The 25,554-nt window shown below is 46.3% G+C and overlaps 1 protein-coding gene across 1 annotated transcript in view; it reads right to left on the bottom strand.

The window, feature by feature from the left end:
• Positions 1-25,554, bottom strand: part of LOC144174435 (cytochrome P450 3A17-like) — a 282,872-nt gene that overhangs the window by 188,731 nt on the left and 68,587 nt on the right. Inside the window, exons 4-8 of the mRNA XM_077703152.1 lie at positions 21,829-21,925; positions 18,421-18,546; positions 15,655-15,892; positions 13,731-13,861; positions 7,831-7,918 (exon numbers count right to left, since the gene is read on the bottom strand). Coding sequence (XP_077559278.1) covers positions 7,831-7,918; positions 13,731-13,861; positions 15,655-15,892; positions 18,421-18,546; positions 21,829-21,925 — 680 coding nt within the window. The remainder of the gene's footprint in view (positions 1-7,830; positions 7,919-13,730; positions 13,862-15,654; positions 15,893-18,420; positions 18,547-21,828; positions 21,926-25,554) is intronic.

The following is a 25,554-nucleotide window of genomic DNA, read 5'->3' as shown; positions in this document are numbered from 1 at the left end:
GCGTGCTGTTGCCATAAGCACCAACTGCTTGCAGGCAGTGGGCACAGGCCAGAATGAACAGACCCTTGGCCTGGTGCGAACACGCTTTTCACGATACAGGCATGAGGGAGGCAAGCTCCAAATATGGGGGAAAAGCACATGACATTTGGGCGTCTGCGTGCTGCGGGTACGCGGAGGGCGTTCATGCACTGCGTAGGTCTCGCCTAGTGAATGCTACGACTACAAGCCGTCATGGGAGGCTTATCTTGGGCATTTTACAGCCGACAACATGGCAGAAGCGCGGTACGATGATTACTGAGATATTGAGAATGCCCATCCAACAACGCCATTGGTTATGTTTTACAGAACCGAAACCGAAACCGAAACTTGTGTGATTGCTAACCTTGGGCATCGTCCAATCACGGCGCCCCTCCTCCCAACGTCACAGCCTTAGTTGGTGCGGCCGCCGCAAACCGCGCATGGTAGTTTTTCTTCTTTCGCGCTTTGTAAAATAATAACCGATTTGTCAAACGGATAAACGATGAAAAGTGTGCTAATTTGAGCCAGTCTACGCAGTGCAAGCAAAAACGGGAGCTTGACAAATTCACTTCAGTGTCCCTTTAAGGGAATTTTTGAGAAAAGATACACTTTGGGTTGGGGAGTATGAACGCGAAATAAACCTCGCAGCCTTGTTCTGGACTGCAGCGAGTAAATTAGTCAAATTCGCTTTGTCGGGGTTCCAGATAATTGACGCATATTCTAGTAAGGTCTTATTAAAGTGTTGTAAGCGCGAAATCTGGTGTCAGAGTTAGCTAGAAATAAACTGCGTTTTAGAAAACAAAATTTTTTAGACCCTTGTTTGTGATGTATTCTATATGAGTTCTGGTTCGGGAAAATTGTTTTCGTTCCGTTTCAGTTCGACTAAATCATGCGCTGAACCGGTTCGCAATCTTCAACCGGTTCGTGAACCGGTTCAGAGCTGAATTATTAGCGAAGTGCGAAAAAACAGTTTTGTATACCTTATATTCACCATAAAATAGAAGTGTATTTTTCTTCACTCGAAATACTGCTTTTTAAATAAGCATGGTGCAATACTAAAGTCCATTTTTAAAATTTAGGCTAGAGAGAGAGCTCTTTATTGAACAAGCAGAGAGTTTTGCTGGCGTTTGCAATCGCCGACATGCTTCCCTGCTGAGGATCGGGGATGTAGAGAAAAAAACCTAATGTCGTCCTAGAGACTACATAAAGCCACCACCAAGAGGCATGGCTGTGGGATTTATTGGTTCTTCTTTCTCTGTTTTAATGTACGGGTTCGATGCTAACAACGAGCTAACACATTGTCCGCTCTGTTCAAATTGCTTTCTTATTACGTCCCTGCTGATGCTAATAACAAAAAATTTGAATGTTTTTCGGTGTATCTCACCACTTTGAAAACAACGTCCATGAGGTCATAATGCAGTTTAACGAGTTACCAAAAAAAAAAAAAAACCAGCAGATTTTCCTGCACAAGCGACTACCAAAGACGCTAGATTCAATCAGCGAAACCGAACTTCCAGTGGCCAACGTTGGGCCCACCCCTCAATTCGGAAGAGTACAATCTCTAGAATTTCGAATTGCCACTCAGAACTTGGCGTTGACACGTCTCTTCTCTTATCCCACCCGCCGCGTCGGCTCAGTGGCTAAGAAGTTGTGATGCTGAGCCCAAGGACACCGGTTCAATTCCTGGCCGCGGCGGCCGCTTTTCAGTTGGAGGCGAATAGCGAAAAAGCCCGTGTGTACGAGATTTCAGCGGACGCTAAAGATCCCCAGTTAGTCAAAATGAATGGTGAGCCCTCTACTAGGGCACGACTCATCGCCTGTGTAGTGTCGGTGAATTAAACCCCATAATCAATCAATATGCTCTTATCCCCCTGTAGTTCGTTGAATACTCTTATTGTTCTGCCCCTACTTGGCGTCCTATTCCACCCTTTTTTCGCACCCTATTGTTCGCCCTGTTTTTACTTCTTTCTTGTTGCGTGAGGTTTGCCTCGCATGTATAAAGCCGACCCCTCGAACGAATAACAAACATATGTGCGTCTTTTTCTTTCTGTGTCCCTTTTGTGGAACTGTTGTTTTCATTCTTACGATTATGCATGTACTTAAAAATCAAAATTTCAACACTCTTTAGGTGTAACAAATAGGCAAAGGCAGATGTAGGGCTTGAACTTTGGCTGCCACACAGTGCAACAATCTCGTGGCCTGATTGCACTTGTACCGTCCCAGCGAAGCAGAAAGAGCGAAAAACGTTTTATTGAGCCATTAAAGGCCCTTTAGGGCGGTGTGGTGTCCGGCGCACCGGTATCCACGGGAAGGGAAAAGTCGGTGTGTCAAACCTCGTGCAGGCTGCCAAACGTTCGACATTTCTGCTGCCCAGCCTCGCACCCTACTTGCTCGACCACCAGCAACATACCATTGCAATATTGGTACACAGTCGTTTCACCATGTTGTGGCTTTGGCGTTGTGCTGCTGAGCCAAGCATGCGTGGTCGAATCCCGATCGCGGCGGCCCATGTGTACGAGATGTGTACGAAAACGCCCATGTGTACGAAAACGCCCATGTGTACGAGATTTCGGTGACGTTAAAAAACCGAGCTGGTCAAAATTATTCCGTACCCCTCCACTACAGCGCGCCTCATCGCCTGTGTAGTGTAGACGCGTTAAAAACCACATAATCAATCAAATAATTAGTTTCATCATGTTGTGACCCTGAAGAGACCATGAAGAGAGCATGAAGAGACCAAGTACTGACGTGCCTGTCGGCAGCGGAACTTCAACTCCACTTAAAAAAAGCGGTCACATTATGCTCGGCAGCTGATGATCCTCGGCCACATCGTTAGCTAGAATAGAGTCCTTCCCGATCTAACTAAGCTCACTGCGGTGGCGTTATTCCCAAAACCCACCACGCAAAAGTATTTAGCAGCTTCATAGGCCTGCATACGTATTTTCTTCGTTTTACCCGGAATTTCCCATCTATCAGCGCGCCATTAACTCAGCTCCTCGGTGATGATAATGGCCTCTGAACGTGGTCACCGGCTTGCGACGAAGCGTATAATACTCTTGGTCATCTGCTGTCATCTCCACCAATTTTGAAGCATTTTGACACCGCGGCGCCGACGGAAATCCACAATGACGTCAGTGGCATCAGTTTGGGAGCAGTCCTAGCTTAGAGAAAGCGCTGATTTGATGAATACGTCGTCGCCTACGCCAGTCTCAAGCACGCGAAAGTGGAGATCAACTATACCATCTCTGAGAAAGAATGCCTAGCCATCGTTTGGGAGCTTGCGAAGTTCAGACCTTACCTAAATGGCCTCCCGTTCGACGTTGTAACGGATCACCATGCGCTTTGCTTGTTGTCGTCGTTAAGAGATCCAGCGAGTCGTCTAGCGGGTTGGGATCTACGTCTGCAGGACTATGACATTCAGGTCGTGTATCGCTCAGGACCCAAACACAATGACGCTGATGCTCTTTCGCGTTCTCCTTTGACGTCCGGCAATGGGGGTATATGCAACGCAGGCTGCTATTTAGCCCCCTAAACGCCTGCTCGATTCCAGCCGAGGAACGCAAAGACCCGTGGATCGCTGCCCTTCATGACCATCTGTCTAGTTCCGCTAAAACTGCAGCGTCTCACGCACTTCGGCGCCAAGCATCTGACTTTGCCATTGATGACCACGTGGTGTACCGGCGCAACTATCCCTCCGACGGACGCAAGTGGCTTCTAGTCATCCCGCAATACTTACGCTCAGAAATATACGGTTTTTTCCACGGTGAGCCTCATTGTGCCCACGCCTGTGTACTGAACTCCTCCCGACGTCTTCGGCTCCGCTACTACTGGCAGGGCAAGTACAGCTTCGTGTGGCAGTACGTTCACTCTTCTACAGACTGTCAGCGCCGTAAATACGCGCCTCAGCCTTCATCCTCCCCCTGTAACCATCAACCTGTTCAAGGAGACCATTCGACCGCATCGCAATTGATGTGTACGGGGCCCCTTGTACCGGAGCAGGAAACCGCTGGATCATCCTTGCTGTTGACCCTCTTACCCGGTACGCCGGGAGGGCTGCCTTATCCGCTGCTACGACCCGCGACGTTGCGTCCCTCACTCTTCACCACTTCATTCTGAGTCATGGAGCGCCCCACGAACTCTGAGTGACCCGTTGTTGGGCCAGAGCACCCTGCCCAAATTCGTTGCACGGGGTGACGCGCCAACAGCGGGGCCGATTCACGCCTCGACCAAACCAGACCAAACCGCCCGCGGCCTACATGCCAGAACTTGCACCGCCCCAGAGTCGCCTCCACTTTTCCCGTCGCGGCAGCTCGGCCGAATCATGCATCGGGCGAATGACCGGCAACCGACATTCCGCTACAGGCCTGGAGACGGCTCCGCTGAGACGGCGATGGCATCGCGTTCCCTTTCCCCGTCGGGGCGGCTCGGCTGACGTAAGCGCTTCTCCTCCATTCGTCGGATTTCAAACTTCGGACAGCGAGAGTCCTGATTGGAGCGAGTAAAACCGCTTGCGGCTGCAACGGACTTCCGTGGGTATAAAAACCTGCCCGGCGGCACTTATCGGCCGGACTTTTTGGAGGCCAGGTGCTGTCGCCTTTGTGCGAGCCATGCAACGCCTTTGTTACCCTTGTACATAATGTGTATATATGTTGCTACAACTTTTGGTCGGCTCGAGAACTTCATCGCTGTGCTCTGCGCCGCGTCGATAGCGGACGGAGCAAGGCAGGGTCGCTACACCGGTGACTGTTCGGATGCCAGTAGCAGCAGTGGTGGCTTCGGTGACACGGCCCAGTCCCAACAGTGGTGACAGCTGCGGGGTGGCTGATTCTTAACAGTGGTGACAAGCTGGGAAGGCCAGTCCAAACACGGTGTAAGGTCATTCTATAGGAAGACATCGAGGCTCTTTTGGCAGCATGCCGTACCGGCCACCGTAACACTACAGCCTACAACCAGCACTGCAATGGCCTAGCCGAGCGCTTAAACCACACACTGGGCGACATGCTGGCCAGGTATGTGGCATCAGATCTTTCCGAGTAGGATGCTACACTTCCATTCGTCACATACGCTTATAGTACCGCCACTCAGTCTTCAAACGGTTCTTCTTTTTTCTTCCTTTTGTACGGACGTGAGCCCTCCTGTCCCACCTACACGTTTCTCCCGTACCACCCCCATGCCTGCGAAACCAGGCCTACTGCTGACGTTTTCGAACACAACGAAGAGTGACGCCAGTTAGCACGATCATTTACGAACGAAAATCAAGCTCACCAGAAGTCTCACCATGATTACTCCACACCTGCCTGTAGCTTTTCGTGCGGTTATTTCGTCTGGCTGTCCGTCACAAATAAGTCACCTGGACTATCCAATAAGTTCCTTTTGAGATACCACGGTCCCTACCACGATGTTGAACGCATGCCTCCGGCAAGTTACGTTGTCCAGCCGGTAACTCCTGCTGACGAGCGCTGTCGTGGTGGTGAAATCGTTCAAATTCAGTCTCAAAGTTTACATTGAACCACTCGCACTGTCGTTTCCGTCAGACGCCCGGCTGGCGTCTTTGTTACGAGGGGAGGTGATTGTAGCGAAGAGTATGAGCGGACGCTTGAGAACAAGAGGGCATAACGCTGCGCTCTCCACCCATGCGGGTTTGCAGTGCATGCGCTCACAAAAAGAGGAACCAGAAGGATGCTTGGCGCGTCAGCTCGCTTAACCCTGTGCTCGGCCATTGCGTGTGGGCCCTCCGACCGCCAATAAACACTGTCAATAAACCCCTCTTCAACCAGCTACCCAGGCGTCGGCGATCTCCTTTACAATATATATATGTATATATATATATATATTGAAACCCCGTGTATAAACCACCGTTTTACCATGTTTTACACTGCTTCGCTGCCTAATCCTGCCCTTTATTCTTAACCCTCGTTTGACACTGCTTGATGTGCAATGGTCCGCAGGCGGGCAAACAACTTGCTAAAGAGACGCAAGCAAGCAGGCGGGTACTCGTGATCGGGAGTTGACCTGCGACGGCCCCATACGGCATCCCTACGCCGACGCGGCAACCGCGATAAGTCGAAGTTCAGGTGGCAGGCGGACCGTGAATTTGAAGCTACCGCCGAGCCGCGACGAAAGCATTAACACATACGACGCAACCCTGCGGCGATCACCCGCTTTCCCCGCCCGCTTGACCCAAGTTTCTTCATTTCACGACGCTTTCTCTCCCTATATCTCAGCTCTCTCCTTATCAGTGTTTTTCAAAGCCGCGTTGTCACTCTACTCCTTCCTTTGGTAGAGAGCCTCAATTCACTCGCGTCCGCCGCAAGGGGAAGACACGTGTACGTTGGCACCACCATTTTGGATCAATATATGCAGCTCTGAAGAGCTCTGTATATATATATATATATATATATATATATATATATATATATATATATATATATATATATATATATATATATATATATATATATATATATATATATATATATATATATATATATATATATACAGAGGAACCCCGATAACACGACTTTCAAGGGACCGCTACACAGCGTAATACGACCGGGGTGCGGGCAAATGCCGGTCTAGTAGACGGGGTCGCACGTGACAGCTGGGCTAAGAACTTTTTTAAACTACTATATTTAGCGCGTTCTTTGTGGGATTTGCGAACCTTTAGCTGAATTCCCAAGTTAAAAAAAGCAACGCCTCTGTTGGGCCCCCTCTCCTCCAAGCATTCGAGCTACCTCCCAGCACCACGCTTTGCGCGAGAGATATAAGGCCGATGTGGTCGAACAAATTGAAAGGGGCAAAGGCGAGTGCGAAACTGCCACTGCCAAGTGAAACGAACGATAGTACAAGGCGGAGATGAAAGAAAAATAACATTCCTGTCCCGTGCCGTCGCTATTGGGTTAAAGTGCTCAGCACATGGCTACTTTCGTTTCCACGGGATCCAGCAACGCGAAATAGATACGATGACTCAAATTTTCCGAACAAACCATGTTGCGGCTAAAATTATAGCGCGGGTGTTGCTGCAATGACTTGCTGAGGCGGCCAGCGATTGATCCAAAATCGCGGTGCCAACGTACATGTGTCTTCACCCTTGCGGCGGACGCGTGTGAATTGAGGCTCTCTACCAAAGGAAGGAGCGGGGTGACAACGCGGATTTGAAAAACACTGATAAGCAGAGAGCAGAGATATAGGGGGACAGAGCGTCGTGAAAGGAAGAAACTTGGGTCAAGCGGGTGGGTAAAGCGGGTGATCGCCGCGGGGTAGTGTCGTATGTGTTAATGCTTTCGTCGCGGCTCGGCGGTAGCTTCAAATTCTTCCTGCTTCTTGAGCTTCCTGGCACCTGAACTTCGACTACTCGCGATTGGCGTAGGGCTGCCGTATGGGGCCGTCGCAGGTCAACTCCCGATCACGAGTACCCGCCTGCTTGCTTGCGTCTGTTTAGCAAGTTGTTTGCCCGCCTGCGGACCATTGCACATCAAGCAGTGTCAAACGAGGGTTAAGAATAAAGGGCAGGATTAGGCAGCGAAGCGGTGTAAAACATGGTAAAACGGTGGTTTATCCGCGAGGTTTCATTATATATATATATATATATATATATATATATATATATACATATATACATATATATGCACTTATGTCTGCGTGTGTGCGCGCAGGTGCGTAACATAATGTGCTGTTCACTATTTTTAGCTTAACAATCATGTAGGACAACAGAACTAAACAAAAGACCTCAGAAGGAAGGCAAACATTTTTCGCACTCAATTACTCGGTACTCTTATTTCAGAATTTCAGAAGTGCGCGAAGTAACTGTACCTTTTTTATCGCCGGAATCATCGAAACCCAAGTCTTCGTCGCTGAGTTCCACGTCGAGGAGATTCTGTAGCATGTCTGGCCTTCTGACCTATGGATAAAAAGAAGCGTCGATCATGCACAGGAATAACTTAAATTACTTTAATTCCTAAACCCTACAAACTAGGTATTCACGCAGTTAGATTTGTCCAAACACTCCTACTAGTGCGTAAACCTTGTTTCAATCTCAGTCATGGGTTAGTGTGCTGCACAAAGGTGCGCGCGCGCGCGCGCACGCACGCACGCACGCACGCACGCACGCACGCACGCACGCACGCACGCACGCACGCCGATCACACGAATGCTCACTCACACACACTATATATATATATATATATATATATTCTGGCCCTGACGACGGCAAGTCTCTTTGCTGAAATGTTTGCGACAATCGTGGTTTCTGCCTTGTTCGAAGTTCTTACATATATATATATATATATATATATATATATATATATATATATATATATATATATATATATATATATATTGTGTGTGTGGGTGCGTGCATGTGTAACAGAGCGTATAAGAGTGAGTGAGGGAGTAAGGGTGGAAGTAAAAGGGGTAAAAGAAAGGCAGTAATGTTAAAATGTTAATTAGGCTATAGCCTAGTTTGGTATCCTGCACACGTAAAAAGGGAAATGGGTAAAAAAGAGAAAAAGAAAAGGAAGGAATAAGGTAGGAATGGATGGTAATGAGTTGTTCCCAGCGTACGTGAACCTCATCATTCAATGACCTACGTATCTTCTGTAAGCCCTGTGTGAACACCTCTCGTATGTACAGGTCCGCGCAGAAGTAAACGGAGCACGGGAGCGGTGGCCGAACTGCATCGCTGCGCCGCGTATGGGCGCCGACGGGAACCATGGAGCGCTGGTCAAAGAGTGTGTTCGCAGTGCCCCCGCCGCCCTATCTGATATGTTTAATCGCCGCTCTGCTGACGCGTCATGCTCGGTGAGACTGTCTTCAAAAGCAGCGCGGGGCTATATAGCGGCGCTGCTTGCATTGCCGCTCGCAGGCATCAGCGGCGAACGCATCCGCTGCTTATGAGCTGGACGAAGCTGCGCGCGCCCAAAAACGTTCCTTGTTGCGCGCTCTAAAGGGCGGCATAAAATTGTAGGCCGCTGTGGTTTGGCAAAGCATGTCATTGCGATATAATTAATTTTAAGCCGGCAACAAAATTGCCCAGGACGATATATAAAGCACATTCACGGATATTTTCGCTGTTCGGGAAAAACATCGCGCTTCCGACATTTTTTTTTTAAATATTGAGCTTGTCCCAAGTTATTGCTTCCCGTCAGTCCAGGTCTGTCCAGACGGCAGGGAAATAAAAAAAATTCCATGTGGTAGAAATTCTGTGTTACAAAACACCGTAAAGAATAGGTACAATCGTTGCCTGCTATTACAGCCGGCCTCACAGGGTGCATATTTTATTGTCGCATTAACCCTTTCGCCCCCGTTGACGAGGATAGCCGTCATAAGATTTTGAACCAAATTAACCGATGACGAGTATGGTAGTAATCGGTCATGACGACTATACTAATCACCGGTCTTTTGGGGGCCCTCACGGCGCTTTTCTGCAAGACACTAGGGTAATGCAGTGAAGCCATCTTATCATTCAATGTGGAGTTTAAATCTTCAACACATTCTTAACTAATACAAGGTGCTCGTTAAAAATAATAACGCCGCTTTAAATGCAAAAACAAAATATGTGCCCTATGAGGCCCGCTGTAATAGCGGGCAATGATTGTATACGGTGTTCTCTAACACAGAATTTCTACCACATGGAATTTTTTTTATTTCCCTGTCTTAAGAACAGACCTGGAGAGTGACCGGCAGCAATAACTTGGGACAAACCCAAAAGAAAGAAATAAATCCCGCAAGCGAGATTTTTTTTCCTGAACAACGAAAATGCTTGTGAATGTGCTTTTTATTTGACCAGGGCAATTTTGTTGCCGGCTAACAACTGATTACATCGCAATGACATGCTATGCCAAACCAAAGCGGCCTACAATTTTGTGCCGCCCTTTACAGCGCGCAACAAGGCACGTTTCAGGGCGCACGCAGCTTTGTCCAGCTCATGACCAGCAGATTCGGTCGCCGCTGATGCCTGCGAGCTGCAATGCAACCAGCGCCCCTCTATAGCCCAGCGCTGCCTTTGAAGACCGTCTCGCCGAGCATGACACGCCAGCAGAGCGGCGATTAAACATATATCAGATAAGGCGGCGGGGGCAGGGCGAACACACTCTTTGACCGGCGCTCCATGGTTCCCGTCGGCGCCCATACGCGGCGCAACGATGCAGTTCGGCCACCGCTCCCGTGCTCCGTTTACTTCTGCGCGGACCTGTACATTACTTTGATTTCCCTTAACAACAGCGTGAGTAAGAAGGGGTTTTAGAATTAAAAGAGAATGTGACCAGAAGCAAGTACACACTGAATAGTTTACGTGTACGAAATATTTTTGCAATACCTGCAATTAGAGCAACGCAATACGCAAACAAATCTGGCTCAATGCTTCACCCCTCTCTCGGCGCGCGATGCCTGGAGAGAGAAAATCTGAGGGGAAAACGGGCAGGGAAGCGTGATAGCGTAAACTTCCGGCCCGACCAGCCGCCTGTGGCACGCTCTTTTCACCGTGTTTCTTTTAGAGGCTCGCCACAGGGAAAATGATACTCGTATGTTGTTGTTGTTGATAGCGCTTATTTGTACAATTTTCGTGTTCAAAGCGTATGCACGAAGAGTCAAACCAGACATCTGTTACCATTCAGAGTTCTTAAAGGAGCCATGAAGAGAAAATGCAAGTTGGTTTTATTCGAAAGATTTCGTGTTTTATAGTGCCCCCAGCGCTTGTCCGGATACAAACGGTGCTTTATTCACTGAGAAATTAAACAATTTAGGTTAAAATTTTGATTTTCCCGCTCAATCGTGCGTTTTCGTGGTCCCAAATGACATCACGGGAACCGACCACTCTGCAGCCTAAAGTACCTTCATTCACGCATCCGCCGTACAGGGTAGAGACACGTATACGCTGGCGCCGCCATTTTCGGTTGCTCGCTCGCCGCCGAAGCAAGTCATTGTGTCAAAACCGCGCTAAAATTATCGCCGCAACGCGGTTTACTGAAGAAGTTTGAATCATATTGTCTGTTTCTCGTTGCTAGGTCTCGTGGGAAACGAAAAGAATAACGCGTTGAGCCCGTTGGCCCAATTGCGGCGGCACGGGACCGTTCAAAGGTTGTCTCCACCCTGTACAGCGGTGTTGGTTTGTTCCCGCGTTTCTTTACGTTCCGTAACCTAGATGGCGCCACCATACCGTGGCAAGCGTTTGGTTTGTTTTTGCCCGCATTTAAACTTGGCTTGTTTTTGTTCTGGGAGAAAATATTCGTTCCCTGAAATAGTGCTCGCTCGACAAATGGGGTCACGTAAGACACCGTTGCTTGCGTCAATCGGCCAGTGTCGTCTGAGGCAACCCCAAGCCCCGTAGTGCTGTGCAGCTAAACCAAGCATGCTGTGCGCAGTACGAACAGCAGAACGCATCAGTACTTCTATGTTTACATGTGCTTTCGTAACTTCCACTGTTTGTCCTATCATTCTTATTGCTTTGTAAAGAACGTGCCCTAAATTTAAGCGCATATGGCTCGTTCGTCTAGTTTGTAAGCTCTACCTAATTTGCGTCTGCTTCTGCCAGCCTCCGCCAATCGCAGAGCTTAGCTCATGTGACATCACAGGTTCTGTTGTGGGAAATGAGCTGGTGGATCGCATGACCATTCCCGTTTTTCCTAATTATGTAGCTTATTTGAGCGAAGTTTGCGTTAAAAGTGGTGTCAGTATGATTCTAACGAGACAATCTTTTGAATGAACCAAACTTGTGTTTTCTCTTCATGGCTCCTTTAAGCAGGATAATACCATTATCGACAGCGAGGCGGCCGTGCTTGATGGCAGAGAATCTACCCCATGTAAAATGCTCAAATGCGTATTTTCTTTTCCTTTTGACAGCGACGGACGTAATTGTATGCTGGATATAAGAATGATGGTAAATACCGCTGTACTTTGGCCTGGGATGTTTCGTCCATGTTCCAGAAAAAAAGCCACAATTGTTCAGGAAATACCTATTTCTTTTAGCCGCGCCGGTTTTGTTTCGCGGCAGGTCTTAGAGCTGTGTTAAAAAACCGAACTTATAGCTAAAATAAAACAACCTTCCAATCCTCATAGAACTTCTTTCTTGGATAATAGGTAAATAGAATTCCTAAAAAAATAACAGAACAAAGACCAAAAGATTACTTATTTTGCAGGTATACATGCCGCGAGAAGATATGTCTTCAATGAGAAAATACCGCTCCGAACCAAAATGTACCGAAATTCGCGAATGGCTAAGGGGGTATAAATCTTTCATCTTGCACACGCTGTGCAAGATGAACGTATTCAGACTCGCCCAAATTTCCGCCTTGGTCCAACGTTTTGTTCCAGGTGCGCTGCGTTATCTTAGGGGATATTTATGTCGAGTCTACGCGTATTATAACCTGCCAGAACCTTGGTGTAGCTGTACATCGCCTGTATTCCAGCGATATTCATTGATAGGAAACACCCCAAAGCAAACTTGCCCCAGAAGTTACGATGACACCGAAAAAGTAGGAGCGGACAGTGCATATACGGCTTTTGTCGGACTATCGGTAAATGCTTCGGTTTATAGAAATGCTAGAGCCATCGGTGAAACACTGTAACAATTTATTGCAACAAGCCTTTGGCGACTGTTAGCAAAAGTAACAACTACAACCTAGCTACGTTGCCCGACTGGTCTGTTATCACGAGGTGGCTGCATAATACGCAACGCACATGTGAAAATCAAGCCCCGCTAGAGCCGTTAATGCCGAGAAGCACCAGTAAGGTACAAGATCTCAATAACAAATGCAAGTACAACAGGAAGACGCCACTGATCGAAAAAGTGCACACAGGGATCGAGCTGGCATCGTAGCGCCACCGCCAAAATTGCGCGCGTGCGTGTATGTGCGCAGGGATAAGTAAGGGGGAGGAAGGGGGGGGGGACGAACAAAGGGAATTGTACAGAGTGTTTGTTGGTTTATGCATGTACCGGTAACACAAGGACTGTCCCCCATTTTCGTCTCCAGCGCATGAACGCTATATTTTCGTGCAGGGCACGTACCATTTTTTCGGTGGTACATTGTTCATAAAACGCCGCTTCATCGTAAACATGAATGATTTATCATATATACTAACAAACGGTTTATTCAATACCTTATATCAGTTTATGCGACTGAAACCACCAATGCTGGTTGCCCTGTTCAGAAATGTTCTGGTGAAACCCTCCAGCCGGCGCCTCAAAGTCAGTTCTTTGGGGTTATCGGTCGTGTAAAGCAAATTCAAGCTCCAAGATACTAACTTGGAGATACAAGATACAAACTCCAAGATACAAACACTAACTGCAAGCTAAATGGCGGGAAAGGGAAGCGCCACTACCGGGTGGTCGTTCTCAATGCTTCCCACAGCCCGCGCGACCGAAGGGTGCTCTCCATTGACGTCATGAAGGGCGCGACCAATCAGAAGCGTCAAATGCGAAGAGCGCGTGTTTTTCAAACTGCAGTCCGCGTTTTGCAAGAAAAATGACGGTTCGACTCACGTATGATAAAATTCAGTGTGATATACGGAGCCAGTGGGCGACAACCTAGATAAACCCGCCTCTAACTCATTTTTTTAAAGTTCACCGGTTTCCTTTTAAATGTGTATTCTTGTTTGAAATATCTTTTGCGCCATTGTGAAGCCATCGGCATGGAATTTCTATCCTTTTCTGTCATTTCAGAGAATATCATAGGGGACTAGGGAAAGCTATGATGATAGCAATAAGTAAAAATTACCGAGGGATCCTTTCTTCTGAGCTCGACGATCTTTGCTGTTTCATCGGTAAGTGTTCCGAACGGGAATTTCCACAGTAAGTTTGCAAGGCAGAAGACTGGCGTCATAAGCGAGCCGAACGCTGTGGTACTCTCTGAAACAAGGCAGGCGGCACCAAGGGTCCAGTATGCTTACAGTGGTTGCGAGCTTGTACACAGAGCAGGCATCTTCTGCGCAAATAAACAAACGCGCATAGTACAAAAATTAAAAGTAATGGGGAAATACGCTATTCTAAGGTTAAGGCTCATGCAAAAGCACACAGAATAATGGGGTGGTGGAGGATAAACTCTCATTTTTAAATGACTTATAATATTATATATCAGAGGAAAAACTCCGTCGATTTAAGTAAATTTGGCGCGTAGCCATAAGCCCCTAATGAATTATACTTAGCCAACCAGATCCGCCGTTTGCAGACACAAAAGCATAAAGCGGCAAAAATGTTACTCTTGTTATTCATTGCCACCGCAGTGTACAGCTTAAATAAAAAAAACACGCTGATTTCTTTTAACTTCCGTGGCAGTAATAATGGCAGAGGAGAAAGCACGCCATTATTGAACGTTTTACGGCAACCTAGGCCCGATTTTAAGTGCAGAGCACTTTACGCGCTCGCCTTGTCGTCCTAGCTGGCTCGCTGGAACCAAGAATATCGCCACGGCGTTACGGTGTAGCCTGTCACGGTCCCTTCGGCGCGGCGTAACCCAGAGGCTTCGAAAGCCAAGCGGCTATGCCAGGATATACGTAGCGTGAGCTAAGGTCCAGCTGGTTATTCTTAGCTTTCCTGGTTGCCTAGGATTAGCTGATTATCATGCTTACTGCTGCTTACCATCCAATCCAAATCCAATCCAATCCAAAACCAATCCAATTCAATCCAACCCAAGCCAGGCCAATCCAATCCTCGTGCTTGCGCAGCACGTCTCTCCAGGAGCTACTCGAAACTGGTCAACCTCAGCTATTGTAGCCAATCCAAGTAACGTACCAAACGTACCACAGAGGCTTCGAAAGCGAAGCGGTTTATATAGTCAGAAGCGTTCGAAACTCTTGAAACGCTGGCGTTTGTCATACATCTTCCCGTTGTTTAGCGCAAAGAAAACTATAGGTACATTCGAGGAAAAATATACGTAATTAACCGGCAGCGCCCGCGTTCCTTTAGTTAAAGACGCCCGTTGGGATGGTTCATACGATAGTAAACGCAAAACGCCGGCACGTGCTGGCAGAAAAGCACGAAGACAACAGAACTCTCTCTGGCGCAGTTTCAGGCACGGGGCGCGCATGCCTGAAATTTGAATTGCATGGGACGGTAGCAGTAAGCGGATATTGGCGGTACAGCGTATTATGGCGAATCACTGCTCTGCACTTCCGACAGCTTTCCCATTGAGTGGAACGGCTTTAATTTTTTAACTGTAGATTGCACGAAAACGTCACGCACTCAGATCATTTTATTTTTGGGGGGACGTTAAATTGCGCAAGTGCTTGCGCAATTTAAGGCCAGACCTCGATCGGGCTAGGGTTTCGCATGTTGTAGGCACCCGGCAACCACGCAACGTTGACAGATTCGTCAAGACCGCCAGAAATGGTCAAGTCACGCTACTACATGGGCTGTTCTTTGAGACGTGGCAGTGCCTGACGAGAAAGTTCGACCAAATGACAATAATTACCACGCCTTAGAGTTATATGTGTGGATCCGTAGGCCTAATATCAGGTCTAAGCGGGAAATATCGTTCCTGGATTATCAAGTTGTAATGAAGCTTCCGAAACCTGCCTGGTTTCTCTTTTTTTATAAACAGGTAAAAAAGGAAGAGAAAATGAAAGCCGACCCTACGGAAAGATGGAAGTTTTAGTTCTCCATTTGAGTAAGTTCGAACGCTTCCGTTTGAGAAGAGTACTTACGACCAAGCATATGTAGGGGTCCGGTCATGAAGCTTCTGAAGACGGAACTGACGAGCTCGTACAATGGGTGATTGGCATTTCCGAAGAAGTGCTCATCCAAACCAAACAAACTCTTTGTAACATACTCCATCGAGAGTTGCTCGTAGACTTCGTGCATGTTAACTTCTTCACCGGAGTTGGTGTGCTTCTCAAGGCTCTTAAGAAGCACGCCGCATTCTTCTTCAAAACTCGGCATTACCTGTAGGGCATCACATTTTAGGAGAGTTAGTTTGGAAGCCAACTCCCCTTTCGAACGCTTCAAGAACCAAGGGTGGGAAACTTTGCAATAAAGTAAAAGAGGCGATCTGCAAAGATTTGAATAAATCAGTGAGAGACTCAGACCGGCGTGGCTTATTCTTCAGTAAGAGTAATCCTTGCACGTATCTTTGGCCGCCGTGTTACCCTAAGCGAATGGCTTATTGTGTGTCTTGGGCCCGTCACAGAGGCTAGTCAAGCGTGCAGAACAGCTTGTTTATTGCACAATTGAATAAAATAAAATTTTAGATAAATAATGTCACAAACGAACAGTGAAGGACTGCAGCCCTTACGAAAGTTGCCCCTGTTTAGTTGTCAGCTCACATGCACTACCAATGGTACCGGTCTCTACTGTCACCAGAAGCTGGGGCGATCGGGGATACTACTGCGTTAAGCTGTATTACAATTACCTGTGTACCAATACGGCTCAAAAGCTCTCGCCAAGGCATACTTGAGAGCTAGCATGACGAATAATTGAAGCTTGCCCTGATAGAGCTTCTATGCACCCTTTTTGAATACTGGTGACGCAACCGATGTATTGACATTTTGACCAGTGTATTACTTGAAACGACACACTGAAGTTCTTTTTGTAGCCCCTCATTTACGTCCATGCGGCATCCTTTTATCTATGCCTACCAAGAAAAGTGCGCGGCTGGCTGACTCACTGACTGACTTGTCAACGTCCAGACAAAGCTGCTTGGCCTAGAGACTTGAAATTTCGGGAGTAGTCGTGTCATGGCGTAGGGGCTCGCTAATGCGGGATTTTCCGAAATTGTACTCCTAACCCAGGAAAAGGAAGAAATTGTGTTGTAAATTGTTATTATCTCGTTCACCTTTTTACATATCGAAGTGCCTTTTGCTAACACGTGTAGCCCTTAACAATATCCAAAAAGTATCTTTAGGGTTTCGCCCTAACCAACACTACTGGGGTGATTCTGCGTTTGGGAATAAAAGGCATGTTTTCCTAAATATTCTCAAATAAATGTATAACTGCCTGATTGCTCCAATCGGTTTATTGAAAATATATGTTACTAGTGGAAGTGCACAAAACCAATTTTAAGAATGTCCCCCTTCGACGCCACTAAGAGGGCGAAACGAATTTTTAAAATTTGCACCCACGATGGGCCAGAAAGGCGTCACATTTGATGTGAACGCCCATGTAAAGTACTGGTTCTGGCAACTTCAAATTTGAGGAGCACATTCCTATTACGGTGTAGGGCATTAAATGCTGAGTTTTGCTAAATTTATGGCCCAGGCTGAGTGAGATGCGTTAAAAGTTTGTTCCATAAATTTTTGTTTTTAGCGCAGGCCCGTTGACATATCCAACAAATGTTTGTCGATATAGTAACCAACACAAATTTGTGAAAACATTTTTTCAAGATTTCTCTATAACAGCCGTGTAATAGGGAGTACCAGGATTTCCGGTATATTACCTGTTTATACGGATTCCTCAATCCTTGTTCAGCCCGTTGATATATCCAATTGGTTTTTGCTGTACATGCTGCCCATAAAGTTGTCCGAAAACCAATTTGAGGATTTTATCCCATCAAGCATATAAACAGGCAAGCGGGATTTTTTAAACTTGCGCTTCTCTAAATGTGGAATTAAGCAAAATTTTCCCGCGTAGAATAGCGGTCGCCATCTTTTGGGAATTTCTGCAAGCACACGCCTCCAGTAGGAGCCTATGTTATTACTTATAAAACTGTGACACATGCGTATTCTTTACAACTACCACATAATGCTTCCTAATGGCAAGTAGTTCTTTGAGCCCAGTTGCAGCTGCTTCCTATAACCACACGCCTCCGGGAAGAGGCAATGTATTGACATCACGTAGGAGTTCCTAATTGTGAAAAATTCCATACTGAACTACTTAATTATCACAAGTAAGAGATAATAAGTGTAATAGCTATTCGTGTAATTAGTGTAGTGGCCCACCCGGGGTGCGCCATGTACTAACGCTAGTGTTATATATAGCACTGTTTAAATCTACCTACACGATGCTAATATGAGCAGTTTGAATGTCGTTTAGAAAAGTTGCCTTGAAATAAGCGAACGGTACACATCCCATGAAGGTTCTGTAAACTGAACCTGGAGTAAATTCATAAACAGTATGCATAACGTAGATTACTAGTTCAATTGAACAATTGAGAACTTCATAGCGAAGCCTAGCCTATTATTTTAACGTTACTACAATACAACCCTTGGCTAAAGCGCGTGGTGACATATTACAACGGGAAGACGACACAAAGAGAGAAGGGAAGCATAGCGCTGCGAGCCCACCCACAGAATGATTTTGACCAACTTCTCATGGGTTGCACGGGATTAACTAAAATTGCAAAACCAAAACATGTTTCGCTCTTACCTCACTGACTAAAACAAGAATCGTACGTCTCTACACGTAGCTTTGCTACAGTGAATGGTCTATGTAACTCACGAACCCAGCAGGAGCAAGATAAGAAAAAACCCTTTTACCAGCTTGAGCTTCGCCGCCGAGAAGCCATGTACCACGGAAGCCCGGATTCTCTTCCAGAAAGGGGTGCCCACGTTTATCAAGGACCGTCCCAAGATCGGGTGCGCATCCTGGGTTATCATGAGAGTCTGAAAAAGGAAATTTAATGGTTGCCTTTGACAAACAATTTCCAGCAGAGAAGTTAGAGTCTAATATCAAGATATAAATTATACGCTGATTAAATCCTTGCTTTCTGGATCCGACATGTTGCTTGAATGAAATGAAATGCTGCCGCGCCTGATTGGAACTTGATTTGGATGTTTGTTTTTTCGTGCTCAGTCGTATAATCGTATATTTGCAAGATTTCAAAATTTATTTTGCCCCAGCCTGGCTGGGTAGGACCAACATTGCCTAACTGGGTAGGACAAACATTGCCTAACGCGTGAGCAAAAAATGTCCAAACATCCAATCTCCTGTTGCTCTCTCCTACCCTTTCCCGCTCCGTAGCCTTCATAGGTGCTTTCATGTCCGCCAGCCAGCGCCACTTCTCGGAAACTATGCAAAATAATTGACAGTTTGTGTAGCGTCCCCCAGGGGGTGCTCCTACGCCTTCTTGTTTTTCACCATGGCTATCACATTGGACTGTCGCTGATAAAACCGCCGGCGCCACACGCACGCGAAACCACGTGTGCTGCCACAGGCTGATGCTGGCTTTGCGGGCATACCTACATGAATCACGGGCCCCGACATCTTATTAGTGGTGCATTATTCCCCTCTGTCCCCTCCACATTTCGGCCTTGTTTTTTCCACCCTGTTCGCACTCCCCATAGGTATGTTAATAGGTAAAAACAAAAGAAGTAAACTATACAAGAAAATGAAATGGCATGATTGCTTGCAGGCTCTCTTTCTTTTCATCTTGTTTTTCGCCGGCGTATAACACGCTCTGAAAATATTTTTAGCTACGCCACTGCTCCTGTTCCTCCTGCAAAATGATATTACCACTAAAACCCGTATCGTGGAAGCACAGCGCTTGATGGCGAAGCAAACTGTGTCAATCTGCAAGGAAACGAAGCCGTTCAAGAAAGCAGAGAGCTCCGTCAGTCATCTTTCGAAAAAAACAGGTAAGGACGCGGGACACGTTGGACGAGATCACTGGTGGAGCCAGAACTAACGCCCCGTCGCGACAAAAATGGGAACGAAACGGAGCTTGAAACTCAACAGGCAAGCTGTCAGACACGCATTGTAGAAGTGGGAGCAGCGCCCGCGACTCGCGAGCGCTGATGTAAGGCGGGACGTCCGCCGGCGCGCGCCACATTGCGGAGGAGTGGCTGTACTAAGCGTCCCTACCGTTCCCATTGGAAAGCGGGCGACGCGTCAGGCAATGTTAATACAGGCGGCGTTGGTAGGACAGAGGAAAAAAGCTGCATGCATGCGTAGCTTGGCGGGTCCCCAGCCCTTACAGTACAAGGAAGCAGCATGGGCAAGGAAGAATACATGCACAGTGGCTGAAGTGCGAATACAAAAGTGATGCGCATGCATCATGGGTACAGATATCAAAACAGCAAATACCGTGTACAACCGAAAATGAAGGAAGCGGACACTAACGGGTAAGACTTTAAGGTAGCAATGCAACCTCCACGACCATCACGATGGTTTAAGTCCACGATAGCAGCTGATTTGCTCCTTCTTCGCTGCCAGAACGACATGTACTCCATCATTGTTCCTAGTGTGAGCTGCCTTCAATTTTTTTGGAAGTGATAATCGTTGGACATCACCTTGGAGGGGCGTACGCTATGACGTGCCTTTCTCGTTTCGAGCAAGTGTGGCCACGATAACGGCGAGCGCTGGAGTTCTTTTTTTGTCAATCTTGGCCAATCCCCCAGGTGGGTATGCTTGGCTTGCAAAAGTCCGAAGATGACGCTGGGCGGTCGCCGCGAGGCACGCACACCCGAGCGCTCGGCATTTTCTTGGGTTTTTTTAACTGCCGGTTGGCGTGTTTCCTAACGCTTCGCTCTAGAGCAGCCACGTAGCATGTGTGATGTCACTGCGCGCGCTATTCTTTTGAGAGCTGCTAAAACGAGCTCGCCGTTTGGGCTCTGTAGCTTCCACGTAGAGTACTGAGTATTGGAGCTGGCGGCTTCGGTTCGGGATCCAGCAGGACTTTCTCTTAGTTTTTTTTAAGTGTGGAATCTTGGTTACACTTTTTAATTTTTTTAAACTCAAATCTACGCGTTTTTTTGTTAATAATGGTGATTTGGTATGTTTTAGGTGGCGTTAGGCTTGGTGCACAGCCAACTACCACATTTAATTACCATGCTTCATCGCGCGAACAGTCATATCACGTTGGTGCTCTGTGCAGCGAAGCGTTCCGGGTGGTCGCCGCAATCTTGGCCCATCTCCCTAAGTGGCTATGCTGGCTTGACAAACGTGCGTAGGCGACGCTGGACGGTCGCCGCGAGGCCCGCGCTCACGTGCGCGTGCTCAGCAGTTTTTTGGTATTATCAACTGCGGGCACGAACAATTACGATTTGCTCAAGTGCTTCACTCTTAAAAAACGATAGCAACGAACAACAGAGCAGAAAAGTATTTTTCGAGGTACGAAAAAAACCATAGAAGAGAACAACAGAAAAGCTCCCAAATCGCTTCACAAAATAGACACGGTGTCTTGTGATCCAGCTTGTTACATGCAACACTACAGATGGTCGCTGAATGCCGTCATCTGGGTAGCTAGGCACTACACTTTTTTTAGGTGTTGGTCATAGCCATACCAGACATCTAGACCACAACCTAAAGAAACACTTCCCTCGACGCTTCTATTCCGCTATGAAGCTTCAGCTTTCAATGCCACTTTTCCGTTCTAGCTCCATACCAGTCTTCATACTTATAAAATACGTTTTTGTACACTCTGGGCTCAACTCAGTCTATTTTACTTTTCGTAGGTGCCAGCAACGCAGTAAATCAGCTCAGCCTTTTAGCTGCTTAGTCGTGCACACGTATAAGTAAAGAGTTCTCCAAACTGCTTGGGACCAATGCACCTCCTCTGCTACTTCTTAGTCACTGAATTCGCGCTCCCGGTTGCTTCGGATTGAACAGGAGCCAGATCTTGATTGCTGCGCGTCACCGTGAATATTGAAGTGACATAAGAAGCAGAAATCGAGGCACTAAATATGAATTCAACATACCTCAGGATAAACCCAAGCTTTAACTGCAAGAATTCATTTTCCATGACATTGCGATGTGCCTTGATAACAATCAATCGCATAAATCCGCAGGTATATTTTATAAGAATCTACCATTTTATAAGAATCTTCCAGCAGTGGGACGCACTCTAAAACACTTATTTGGTAAATCAACAAGCCGCATTTAGTTGCACTTTTTCTGAGATAACAAAACATGTAAATGCTTCAAAAGCGGCGGTATGACGCACTTACCCCGCGATCTGCGAAGTTGTTGAAGCTGCGCACGCAGATGTACTCAATAAATTCGAGATTTTTGGTAGCCACGAAAGGCACGTCACCATTGTAGAATCTGCAGAGACGTAGTGCACTTATTAGATGCGCGGATACATTCAGAAAGAGCGACATCTGCCAGGAAAATAATTCTTAAACGTAAATTCTTAGATAACGTTTAGTGTAGTCTGAGGTAAAAAATATTTTTGAGGAGCGTAAGAAAACTCACATATTATTCCGAGTCGGTTCAGAGTGTTTCCTTTCATTTTAACACTAATTGTGACTTGGCGCAAATCAGGGTCTCCTCCGGTTTATTTTAACGACGGAGTGACTTGGTACTAGTCTGTCTGTAATACATCTGAAACGGTGCATCTAAAACTTGACAAAACAGTATTATTTTCTATAGAGGTTTTAGTGCCTACGTAAAAATCCACGGCTGGAAATAGTAAATACAGTAAAATAACAAAGGCACCACAGGGGAGGCGTTCTATGGCTACTATTTTTACATGAAACTGCAATGAATGCCGGAAAACGCTTTTCGGTTATGAAAGCTCAGCTGTGGAAAAAAAGAGCGTGGTTCTTTTAAAGAGCCATTGAAATCAGTCTAAGTTAAGTAGACACAATCGTAAAATTGACGAGGGGACCTGGAAGGTGGTACAAAACTCCCCAATTAAGACTGGGAAAAAACGTAACATTACCCAACCATGTCGCCGTATTCCTTGAACCACTTCTCAACAACCTTGTAGTGGGGCTGCATGTTTTATTGAATAAATTCTATTAGGAACATGCAAATTCAGCATACCTTCAACAGTAGTACAGGATGTCGGTAAGGACAAGGTGAAGACATTCGTAACTTTCTCGAAAGGCCCTATTGGCGCGTTTAGACAGCGTCAATAATCAAGGGGAATTGATTCCTGAAGCAACTTGCTCACACAGTGTCAAATAACAAAGGCATCAATTAAATTCCACGGAGTGTAACTCTGCAATTTTTCTTTTGTTCCTTAAGGTACCTGGGCTTTTTTGCCTATGTTATATTTTTGGGCTCTGTATTTTATTCTGAAGTAAAGGTTGGCACGGACATTTGAAATTCCTTGGTCCCCTATAAATTAATAACCGTTCTATACCCATCATCAGCCTATACCCACAAGTGTCCTTTCATGACCGAGTTTTGTTTGCGCTGTACCCATCACGAACCTACACCAACAAGTGTCCTTTCTTAATCGAGTTTTGTTTGCGCTGTACCCATCATGAACCTATACCAAAACGCCCAACTCGCAGTTCATCCGATTAAGCGTTGTTGCAGAAAGATTCACCGTAATTTAAGCCAGAAGCATTTCAGAATGAAGGAAGCAAGCGCACAATGTAGGGTCTCTCAATAGGCAGGGAAAAAATTAGCTTGTTTCAGCATTTCTTTTGTAGTTTTTCACGACTAAGCTTTCTTTAAGGTCTCAAGTATACTCCGCTTTCCTCGAATCAATTAAACAAATACAAGCGTGTAGGTTTACGTAGAACCGTCTTTTAAAGATGGTTTTTACGACAAACATTCCCATTTCGAAGCGAGACGAATCTTGCTGGGATAAGGGATAAATTCATATAGACTCCGTATTGTCTCATATATTAACAATAGCGATGCGCAGAAGGTACGAGCGGATTAAGTGACAGCTCTGCAAGCCATGCCCAGGTACCCCCAAACGAGCAAGAATTAATATTTTTTATGGGTTATCTACAGACCTAAACTAAACGTGAACGAGTTACTTTATTTTGTACTCTACACTTGTTTTAGCAATCATCATCATCAAAAGCCCTTTAGGTCCACTGCAGGACGAAGGCCTCTCCCATCGACCTCCAACCGCTCCTGTCCCGCGTCGCTCGAGTGTATTCCTTGGCTCTGAAATTCCTTATTTCTTACCTCCATCGCGTAATTGGCCTTCCTCCTCTTCTAGACCCGTCTCTCGGTATCCACTCTGTCACCCGTGTGGTCCACCCATACTCATTTCGCCTAACTACGGGGTCAGCCGTAGTCCATTTCTTTTTCTTTCTTTGAACTACGATATCTTCTAATCCCAGTGTGACTCCCAGACGTCAGCTTCCTTATGGGTAACACAGTGGATCCCTAGAAGAGGCAAACGTGGCACGGGGCGGCAGAAAGCTAGGTGGAAAAAAGAGATAAGAAGTTTGCTGGGATAAATTGGTCTAAGTTAGCACAGGACCGGGATAATTGGAGATCTATGGGAGAGGTCTGTGTACTGCAGTGGGCGTAGATATGCTCCTGCTGATGATCATCTTGTAGTCTAATGTGTTCTTTAATCGACGAAGCTAGTTTCCGGTCTCTAAGTGTTATACCAATCATTATTCGTTCCACGGCCCGTTCAGCCTACATAAGTTTGCTTTCAAGAACTTCCCGCTCCATACGTCAACAACGGATTGACGCACTGTTTGTATATTCTCCTTTGCAGTGATAGACTTAGCTTGTCATTATTTAGGAGTGTTTGCGAGGGCACCACAGCCTATACCGGTTCTACACGAGATTTCTTTCTCGTGTTTGGGATAAGCACAGGCCACGTGACCGAGGTAGGTATAATCTTCTACTTGTTCTAGCATTTCAGTACGTGTGTTGTACAGGGTGCTTTCGCCATGTTTAGTTATCATTACTTTACGTTTATTGATATTTATTTTTAGCCCCACGACCTTGCTTTCTGAATTTCGTTCCTCAAGCATTTTTTACAGGTGTTCTGCAGACTCGCTTAGCAAGACTATGCCTTCTGCAAAGCTAAAATGGCTCAAGTAGGCTCCGTTTATCCGTAATCCCGCGTTTTCACAATGAAGCTTCCTGAATACCCCCCCTCCTGACAAGCTGTGAACAGTTTTGGCGAGATGGTATCTCCCTGTCGTACGCCATTCTGGATCGGTAATTTGTTGCTTGGCTTGTGAAGAATCACCCTACCTGTTGATTATTTATATATATCATCGAGGAGCCTTATGTAGGTCTCTTCTATCCCCTGGTCTTCAATGCTCCAAGCACTGCTGCGGTGCTCACTGACTCAAACACCTTTGCGTACTCTAGAAATGCCATGTAACAGAGTTTATTAAACTTTGCGGATTTTTCTATAACTTGACTGACTTCGTGAATGTTATTTATTGTTGAATATACTTTTCTAAAACCAGCCAACTCTCCGGGTTGATGAAAATTTCGGCTGTTACTTTTTCAGTTAAGTATAACTTTGGTAAAAAGTTTGTTTAGAACTGAGGGTAGTCTGGTGTATCTATACTTCTTAAAGTCTTTGGTGTCCCCCTTCTTGCGAATCAAAATTATCTTGACGTTTTTTCAGGCTATGGATACTTCTAGTCTTTAGCATCAGCAAAATTGTGCACCAAGTTTTCCCAGTACAATGTGTCCTCTCCCTCGAATGATGAAGGGTAATGTCATCGTCACCTACAGCTTTTCCCCTTTTCGTGTCTTGAGAGCATTTTAAACCTCGTCTTTGGTTATTAGTGGGACATCGCGAGCTACACATGTACGCTTACTAGTATTCCCTGGTCTAACGTCGCAGATAAAATCGTGTTGTAAAATCGTTCCGCTACTTTATCTCGTCGAAGTTATGTGTAGTGCTACCATGATCGTTTCTGAGTGCGAGGTTCGGTCTTTGCCTAGAGCTGTCTCCTTTTTACTTGATATTAATCTTCTTCCTAGTTCCAGTGTTTCTTCGA

Source organism: Haemaphysalis longicornis, unplaced genomic scaffold (assembly GCF_048455015.1).
Source record: "Haemaphysalis longicornis isolate Haplotype H1 unplaced genomic scaffold, Haemaphysalis longicornis Haplotype H1 scaffold_3, whole genome shotgun sequence".
NCBI classification, from domain to species: Eukaryota; Metazoa; Arthropoda; class Arachnida; order Ixodida; family Ixodidae; genus Haemaphysalis; species Haemaphysalis longicornis.
This window is presented reverse-complemented; position numbering and strand designations above follow the sequence as displayed.